This window comes from Cryptomeria japonica, chromosome 1, assembly GCF_030272615.1.
Source record: "Cryptomeria japonica chromosome 1, Sugi_1.0, whole genome shotgun sequence".
Classification (NCBI taxonomy): domain Eukaryota; kingdom Viridiplantae; phylum Streptophyta; class Pinopsida; order Cupressales; family Cupressaceae; genus Cryptomeria; species Cryptomeria japonica.
In genome coordinates, this window is record NC_081405.1 from 564,673,856 (window position 1) to 564,684,025 (window position 10,170).

Consider the following 10,170-nt stretch of genomic DNA (forward strand, 5'->3'; position numbering starts at 1 on the left):
ATAATAGGTTTATTAGGAGTGCAAAAAGAATCATTAGAATAACCACCTCGAACCACTAAGATAGGCTTACGTTGAGAATTTTGAGAAGGACAAGCACCTTGAACTATGAAGAGGGGTTTATTAGGTGTTTCATTCACATGTATCAAATTGATTGAAGATGGTTTAGGAATATGAAAGGTGTCCTTAGAAGAAGAATGAACAAGATTATTGGAAGAATTTTTGATAGTCTCTTCTTGCACTAAAATATTATCATGGATAAGATCAATTTTAGGAGGGAGACTAGGGGTAGGCATTGATGTTTTAGAAGAAAGAGTATTACTAGGAAAGGTCATATCATCCTCTATCACCAAAGGATCTATATGGGGAATAAAATCTCTAGGAGAAGGATCAACATTATTCTTTAAAGTCTCACCTTTGAGAGGGAGATATTTAAAAGAGATGTCAACAATCTTATCATGAACTAGGGTATCCTTATGAGTAGAACCAAGTTGAGGAGAGGAAGATTCTTTAGTTTTAGAGGGATAATGATTGAGATTCATGGAAGGTGAGATGCTATCAAGGGAGTTATCAATCATGATTTAATCCCCTTGGGATAGGGTTCTCTCACGGGGTAGAGAATAATCAACACCTAATTCTAATGGTTCATCCCAAATAGTGAGGTCATTAGAAAAAGTATTAGAAATATCTTGCACAAATATGTCCTTATTGATATTGCCAATTTTGGGAGAAGTGATAACATTGTTTATTAATACTTCATCCTTAGGAGGGAGAAAATCACTACATGTGTTTAAATCATCCTCTTGCCTCAAAATGTTTTCAATAGGATCTTTAGGGGAGAGATAATTGAGGAAATTGATTAGGGTTTCATCTTCTTTCTCTAAGGCGTCTTTAGGGGTAAGAGAAGCTTTAGGAGAAGAGCAAGCATTTTTCATTAATGCATCATCTCTAGTGGGAATTTTGTTGAAGTCAAAAGAGGAAATGTGATTAATAGGAAAAGTAGGGACAATACTATCTTCTTGCACAAAATTTACCTCATGAGAGGAGTATTATTTAGGAGAGAGATGAACATCTTTTTCCAAAGATTCATGCTTAGGAAGGAGATCTTTGGAAGAAGTGTTCATAACCTCTTGTTGTACTAACATGCCCCCATTGGTAAGACAAAATTTAGGAGAAGATAAGTCAATGTCCATCAATACCTTTTCACTTAGAGAGGAATAATGTAGGGAAGGTAAAGTAACATTAAGAAAGGTGTTTATAGATATCATCCTATTCCTCTAAGATGGCTAGATGAGAAGGGCAAATTTTAGGAGAATTGTCAAGATCACTCTTCAAACCTTCATCCTTAGAGAATAGGAGAGCTTTGAAGGGATCGGTAAGGACTCTTTTAGGCACTAAAATGTTGTCATAGATAGGAAGAGATTCTTTAAGAGAAGGAAAAATTGAAAAAAGGGAAGCTAACCCATTATCACATTTACGAAATGAATGCATCATGACAAAAAAATTTCTCTTTCAAATGATAACTTATGCAAAAGAGAAGGAAATGTTCAATTTTAACCGATGCAAGAACTCTAAATGTTGAAGTAGAAAATGAAATTTATGAGTGAAATGTCTTCCTAAATCAGATCCAAAATTAATGATCCAAATTAAGCTATCCACAAGTTCAATTTTGAATTGAAAAATTAGGGTTTTTAGCAAAATTAACTTCTAAATTTTGAAATTTGCAAGGAATTGAAACTTGTAAATGTGAATTTGGATTTTAAATAACAAAAAAACTCATAACTGATAACATAAATTAGAATTGAATAATATTGGATTCATGTCGAGTTCACCAAAATGTGGAGGCGAGAAAAGTGAGATTGGGTGACTAGGACCTAATCTCACTTTTGCCAATACATTGGAATATGAAAGATCCTAGGGAGATAAATCACTTTGGCTACTTCTTGTGGGAAAGAGAAAGCCAAGGATTACCTCTTAGGGTTTCTATTCCTCTTGTTGCAAATGATGAGAGAAACTAGGGTTTGATTGATCAACTAGACTAGGAGATGAAGAATGAAGAAATGAACTTGAAATTATACAAACTTGTAGATTTGAAACTAAGACATTGAAAGCATGAAAGGGGGAGGATTTTTGATGTGTAATTGATGCTAAAAACTGATCCAAACTGATTGGGACCAAGGTGCCACACCACTGTCCTATTTTTGCAGATAGGAGGCTGCAATTGAGACACTGCAAACTAGGGGTCTTGAGCCTGCAACCTATCAAATTTGACTAATTTTCAGGACCATGGCACCATGCCACTGTCCTGGGAAGGAACAGGGTGCCATTCCCCTGTCCCAAGCATATTAGGGAAAATCTAAAGTTTCAAGGCAGTGCTTGTGTCTTTTCCTAAGCTGAAAGTCCTTTCGGGTACCTGTTTCTGCACTTACAACTGAAAAGAAAGGGTTTGGGTGGCTATATAGGGTTTTTCCTCAGTCAAACCCCTATTTTGGTGATTCAAACCTCCACAAATAGCCAATAATGTACTTAAAATGTGTGTGCTAGAACCTTGTGTGTATGCAAGATCCTAAAATGAAAGCAAACAATCTAGAGCAACCCTAAAGAGTAAATCCTAAATGCTTGTAATTGACAAAGTAAATTCTCTAAATCAATGATGCAAAGTGATCTAAAGCATGAATGTAAAGAAGCTCATACAAAGACATGAAAATAACATGAAATCATACCAATCCCCAAGGAAGAGATATTGCCACTAGATCTCCTATTACTCTTCAATGTCTTCAAGGCTCCTAATTGATGATGCATGCTTGATGAAATGTTGTTGAAGACTCCACATAGGCTTCTCTTTCACTACATAGAAGGCTCCTTATGCTCTCTTTTTTGAGAACTCCCTTGGATTAGAGATCTTCCATCTTACTCCCTTCAAATGAAGAAAGAGAGCTCTTATGTATGAAACCCTAGATCTTAATTTCAACTTAATTTCATCCTTAGGTCAACCTAGGAATTGAATTTCCCACCAATCTTTTGGGGTTAAGCATTATAATATAATTGAATTATGTGTAGACACCTAAAAATGTCTATTGATCATGTACTAATTATTCCTCTAATTGATTAAATAATCTTTATTATTTAATTAATCTATTTGTTCTAATTTCATATTTCCTCATCATCTTATTAATTATTCTATTTTCCTATTCTTTAATCATTTTAATCATTTTCTAATATTAATTAAATAATTATTATTTAATTAATTGTGATTAATTCCCCAATTTAAATAATCTTTATTATTTAAATAAGTTACTAATTATTCAATTTCTATCTCTAATCATCTAATCATTCAACCCTCTTCTAAATATTAATTAAATATTTGTTATTTAATTAATTGTGATTTAATCCTTTAAATTAAATAATCTTTATTATTTAATTAAAGTCCATTTCTAAAATAATTAAATAGTTTTTTAAATTATTAATTAATTCTAATTAATTCTTCAATTCTAAATCCCCAAATTCTAATTTCATTTAATTTCATATTCTTCTAATTTCTTCCAAATTCAAATACATGTGCATGATTTCAAAAACCAAATTGAAAATCAAAGTCAAGTTCTAAGTATATTCAAATGCTAATTTGAATTAAATTAAATTCAATTATTTGAATAATATCTCATGCAAAGATTAAGTTGAAAATTTAAATCTAAATGCAAGCACATGCTAAATTAATTAATTAAATCATTTATCTCTCCAATCTCTATTTTCATCTTTTAGTTAGCTTTTTCTAAATTTAGCTCTCTGTGTCATCCTCTTTATTTCCTCCAATCATTCTTTTTCTTCCTTCATTTAACTCTTTCATCAATCAGTTGACTCAATTAATCTATTCAATCTATTGAGTTTCACTCCTACAATCAAGAGTTTAACTATCAATTTTCATTAGAGCTCACCTGAGTTCACACCTCTTGATCATTCTGTTCCACCTTTCAATCAATCTTCTCCATTTTTCTATAAATTGAGCATCCAATCTCCATTTTAAACAATCACTACCAGCACAATATCTAAGGGCCATCATACCACGAAGAGGAGAAGAGCAATGGAAGTTCTACGCAGTCACGAAATAGGGAGTTTTTATTAATGATTTATAATTCCTATTTCTTAATTGCGTTATTTCATTGTATTGTTTGTTAAATTTTGATTAGGATAGGGATTTATGATTTCCCTTGTTTCTAATTGATTACTTTGTTAATAGAAGATGAATTTTGCATCCCACATTATGCTCTTGAAATTTTACGAAAAAAGTTGAGGACCATGTGCACTCCTGCCACAGTCCAACCAAGTTTTCACCAAATTTTGAGGGTCGTTAGATATGATGATATTAGAGTGAATCCAAAAGTTATAGCTGATTTCGAGGTGTTTTGATATGTGAAATCAGGCCTTAAAGGTCGAAATAGGACATAATTAGGGTTTAGGATTAAATGTTTTATTGGAGAAATAAATTAAAAAGGGGCACACTTAGGGTAAAGGGCCCAATTTTGTAATGTTGGGAGTGATGAAATATGACTTTAGATTTAATTAATTAAATGCTTAATGAAAAATTATAAATGCAAGATGCAAGACACATTAAGGCGGGTGCTAACCTAAGTGTGAAATTGTACCACCCTATCAAGGGTGTACAATTTACGACACTACACCGCACTTTATGTGCTTTCTTCGGGCTCCCCTCCTCTCTCCCTTATTAATTCCCCATGGAAATGGGATTTAATAGTTCTCGCTTAGAAGGTTAATGAGATATGTGATGCCTACAATAGACACAAAGCCATTATCTGTTGGCTCCTTGATCGACTCAATGTTGCAAAGAAAAATTTCAATAGGTTGGAGGCTCTAGCCGAGGCAAATGCCAGAGACTCTAGTTGAGTGATGGATGAAAAAGATCAAAGGGTTTGGGTGGCAACTGATGAATTGGTAGATAAAATTGAGAAGTTGAAAGTATTGGAAGAGGAAATTAAGGAGCCCAGTTAGAAGGTGGACCTGAAGGAAAGAGACAACCATAGATATTGAGGAGCTTTAGGGCAACCAGATGATCGTCAAAAGGAAGATGGATGAGATGATGACCCTTAACATTGAAATGGAAAGTAAAAAGTTGCTTCTCTTTACGTCATTCAGGAGGAAATTGACAAAAGACATGCAAAGAAGAAGAGCCACATGGATTGTCTTCTACCATTGCTATGGAGCCAACTAAATCTAGGGTGAAGGTTACTCTGGAGTCCCCTACCATGTCTTTGGGAAAAGATTCTAACAAAAGGTCGTCCTTCTCTGAGAAGGTAAAATTGTTGAGCCAAGATTGAGAAAATGAAAAAACCCCTACCAAGCAGACCATTGGTTTGTGTCTTCAGTGGGCGACATGGTTTCGCTTTTTTGGTGTCTATCGGTTTCTAGTCTTAAATTTTTTTGTTTTGTTTGCTTTTGGTTGTCAGCTAGTTTTTGGTTCCTTTTTATCAGTTGGTTTTCTTGTTGGGTGCTCTCACTTTTCATGAGACCGCAAGTCTTCATGCTATGGTGGTTATGTAATGGTTCAGGCCTCTCTTATTTTTATCTAATCAAACCTAAAATATTTATAATTCAAAGATAGTGCAAATTAGCGATTTGCGAGATTTTGTATAAATTATAGATATAATACTTTTAAATAATTATAAATAAATTTTAAATTTTTAAACATAAGTTTTAATAACTTATTTTTTATAGTAATCAACATTTTCAAAAAATGACATTTATGTCGTAATGTCAAGAAAAAGATAAATTTTAATTTTTAAAATATAGATTATAACACCAATATATAATACATGGATATTTTTTCATAATATTTTTGTTACATATTTTATTTTAATTAATTTTTAAAATTAGAATATTATAATTTGAACATAAATATATGTCATATTACATAGTATTTTTATATACATTTACATTTAAAAAAATAAAAATAAATAAAAAACATCAATATCTACTATTAGATTCTCTAACTTTTAGATTCAAAACCTTAGCTCCTTCCAAACTCTACCCACCTTTGTTTTTCACTCTTGTTACATTAACAAATACAATTTTTATTCTTTTTAAAGGAAATGAGAACATTTACTTTGTCGACCATGCCCACCAAAAGCTGCCAAATCCAACAGTCTCTTTCATCATAAATTTATTACATTACAGACAAATTTCCAACAGCCTCCTTTTATTTTTAATAATTCTATGGACAGTGGAACGTTGGAAATCCTCCCTGTAAACCTAATAGCCTGCAGCTTTCAGACTAAATGCATTTAGTCGCTGAAACTTTTGAGTACAGCATTATAAAATACAACCAAAGTCAAAAAAACATTCATGATGGGGATAGACTTTCATTTCGACCCACCAAGCAGATTGGATTCTACTGAGTAAAAAGGAGAAATTAACGAATGACTTTCCTTTTCCACCCACTAAGCGGATTGGATTCTACCGAGTAAAAACCAGAAATTTACAATTGATATTGTTTTTTCTCAATTTAGCTAGCCTCTACAGTGTGGGGTGAGGCGTTTGAGAAGCGATGTTGCCTTCTTCTTCACGCGAGATGAACCCATGGAGGCCGCCATTTGCAGGGGTGGAACAATGCTCTCTGCTAATCGTTTCTCCATGACCTCCCCACCACAGCGACACATGGCTGAAATTGCTGCAATTGAATTCTCCTTTTCTTTGTCAGATCCAACCCTAATTAAATGAGCCAAAGCAGGAATGACTGCTTGGTCACTTCTCATAACCTCCTCCAATCCTTCGGCGCAGCCAGACAGAAGGGAGAGCAGAGCAAGAGCATCAGCTGTTACGCTCTCTCTCCCCTCCTCCTCCTCCCCTCGTTTCACAATCAGATCGACCAGCATACCCACAACACCGGCATTCAAAACGGCGGCCTTGTTACCATCGCAGACTGAAAGGTTAAAAAGAGCTGTGACGGCGTCCTTTTTACCTCGAGATTTTCCTTCCTGAAGGAGGCTCACCAGCGCAGGAATGGCCGCAGGCTTGGCACCAATGGTGACCTTGTAATCGTCCACAACACAGAGACTAAAAATCAAGGCAGCGGCGTTCTCTCGAGCAGCCATAGTACCCCCCTGTTGAACCACACCCACAATCCCATCCACAGCGCCTGAGGCAGCCATTATGAGAGCCTTATTGTTGTCATTGATTGAAAGATTCAGAAGCGCAGTGACAGCGTTTTCCTGAGCCCTAGAATCCGATGAAGAAGATAAGAGAGGGATCAGAAAAGGGATTGCCCCAGCCTCAGCTATGCACTTGCGAAAATTCGTTGCGCGCTTGGCCAGGAGGCGAAGCTCATAAGCTGCCTGCGTCTTTACCTGGAGAGAACCTGCGGCGAGCTTTCCGACCAAAAAGGCGGCGGTCATTTTGACGGCGTCTTCTTCTGCAGAGGCGGCATTGGTGAGATGAAAGGGCACGTTGTGACGGTCGCACCACTGGCTGACGAGGCTCCGGAGCGCGTAATTGGGAATGAGTGGCGGATTGCGCGGAAGCTTCTGACCGGTGAGCGGACATGTGTTGTGGCCTGAATCCAGCCATTCAGAGATCGAGAGCCGGTCGTATGTGTGCCCAGATGGCAGAATCACCGGATCCCGCATCAGATCCAGCGATATCGGGCACTTCAATTCCTCAGGAACATTCGAATAATAACGATCGTCGCCCTTACCCAACAAACGACCAGTCCCGTTGCCCGATCCCGCCGCATCGTTGAAGGTCGGGGAACAGGGCACCAGTTCACAGTCCTTCTCTTCTGGTTCATCTTCCTCTCTTTCGAACAATACCGATTTGGAATAGACCACCAGGCCGATCAAGCTCCGTAATCTGTCCATGGCATAAGGTGCGGCATCTGTTCCGGCCTGTAGTGCGATTTGGTCCTGCAGTTTCCTGATCTCGGTTTTGCATTTGGAATAACTGTCAAGACCGAGTCTGAAGAACAGGTCTCTCAGCTTGTCCACATTCGGAGGCCCGCCCTTTTCCTTGCTCTCCAGTCTTCCCACGGCCTCCTCCAACTCACGTACCAGGTTCGAATCCTCTTCGTCGACCCTCTCGGGAACGTTTCTTGCATGTATTCTTACCAGTTCCACATGCTCCAGTACCTCCCTCGAGACTGCTAGTAACTCAAGCGGCAGTATCTCCAACTCCTTGGCCATGTCCCTTGTGATTTCCTGCAACCTTCGTGAAACAGAGCCGGCCTCCATGATGTCCCACACGCAGCTGGTGTTCCTGTCCTTTAACAAGTCCTTTGTCTTGCGTATCACCGTTAGGAGGGCTCTCAGACTCGCCATCGCTGAAGGAGGTATGACCACCTCTTTGTCGTTGAGCTCCTGGAAGAGCAGAGACAGGAGGTTTATTCTTCGAGTGATACAAGCCACATGCTGTGTATGATTCCATAGTTTTGGTTTCTCTAACAGATCTAGTTCCCTTGAAGCGAGGAGCAGGGATCGAATTAGAGACGTTGAGGCTTGATTTGCGAGATGGGGACTCGAGACCTGTGCAGGCAATTTGATTTCCCCCAATCTCTCCAGAAGAGGAAGCCTTGAGGATCTATGTTTTGTTTCCATTGTAGTGGATTTACAACCAAGAGCTTTGGGTGCCCCTGCCGTATATAGACAATTCCGTGCTGGAAATTGACAGAGTCTTATTAGCCTTTAGAGCATGTTCTGTACGTTGGCTGCGTCAATCCTGTATTTTAAAATTTGAGACTGGAACGACTTCATTGACGTGGTTATACACAGGCAGGTAAATCTAAAAAATATGAATTGACTTCATTGACTTGGTTGTATATGGACATGTGAATCTAAACCGACGTCGAAATCACAATCTACTGGTTACAGAAGATTTCTCCGTATTAAATGTAGAAAGTTAAAGAGCCCCCGCTCCCTTACATCAGAAAAAAGTAGTCGTCTAAAAGGTAAATAAAACTTTTATGATGAATGAATGATGGACCTGCTGTTTTCCATTCTACTAAAATAGAAAATATCTGAACTGCTAAACCTTTGAGTGTTGAGCAAAGCTCCATGTGAATAAGTTGCTAGATATTTTTATATATAATAATTGAGATGAGGCTGATTTTGGTGGTATTTGTTTGGCGTTAATTTTTTTTTTCTACTTTCACTTTATAAGGTGTAATTTTTTTCAATGCATTTATTTATATATTAAAAGATGAAACAACAGATTTATTATTATATTGGAATATAGTTGATGAATGATTGATTTTTTATAGTAATAATTTTTTTAATTATATTGGTGTTTTTTTGGGAAGTATCTGTCTTTGTATTTTTATTTATTCTATTATTATTTCAAATTGTATATGCACCGTTTTTATCGTATAGATTTATGAAGCTTTTGTTTTTCACACATATAGTTGATCTTTATTATTATATAAAAAATTGTGTGAGATGGTTCAATGTATCAACTAAAAAATATAAATGCAATTAGTCTCTTATCATTCCTAGCTGATATGAATTTTATTTCATTTATGTTCGGATTTGGACATGGAGGTTGAAATTGGAGTCACAATCATACATCACATGTTTACCATCATGAAAAATCCAAATTTGTTGTAGATTTTTTTGCTTTGGTTTCTGTATAACTACAAGGAGGTCTTATTCGTTTTTTTCTAGAGTACATAAATTGAGATGCAAAGTAAATAATTTAACATATGTTATTAAAGTGATGTGACTACTTCTTAAAAGAAATTCCAAGAACTTAGAAGCACATTTGTTTGGGAAATTAACCTAATTTTCATTCATTTAGGTTTTATTTTGAGGGCCTCAATATTACAATGGTTGGGAAAAAGATTTATAAATATATTTAAGATGATATTTTAGAGTTTAAATTTTGTGATTTTCACTCATATTGTTGATTTTAAAATTGAATGATCATTTATTTATATTTTTATTTTGAAGGTGTTTTACAATGGTAGTAAGGGGGAGAAACATATGACATGACGTTGATAAAAGAACTCGTGAATTTTACTAGTAAATTGATAGACATTTACATACAAAAGTATTAACATTTAATAATGAACGTGAAATTGGTGCTATTATTATAAAACAAAATAGTTATTAAGTAAAATATAAAGTAAATAAATCATATGTTATGGTATATTACTTTTATTTTTATTTCCTTATTATT

The 10,170-nt window shown here is 35.9% G+C and overlaps 1 protein-coding gene across 1 annotated transcript; it reads right to left on the reverse strand.

The window, feature by feature from the left end:
• Positions 1-6,137: 6,137 nt before the first annotated feature.
• On the reverse strand, positions 6,138-9,116 carry LOC131039773 (U-box domain-containing protein 1). The gene has a single exon (XM_057972607.2). The coding sequence runs from the start codon at positions 8,592-8,594 to the stop codon at positions 6,516-6,518; it is 2,079 nt and encodes a 692-aa protein (XP_057828590.2). The 5' UTR covers positions 8,595-9,116; the 3' UTR covers positions 6,138-6,515.
• Between the last annotated feature and the right edge of the window lie 1,054 nt (positions 9,117-10,170).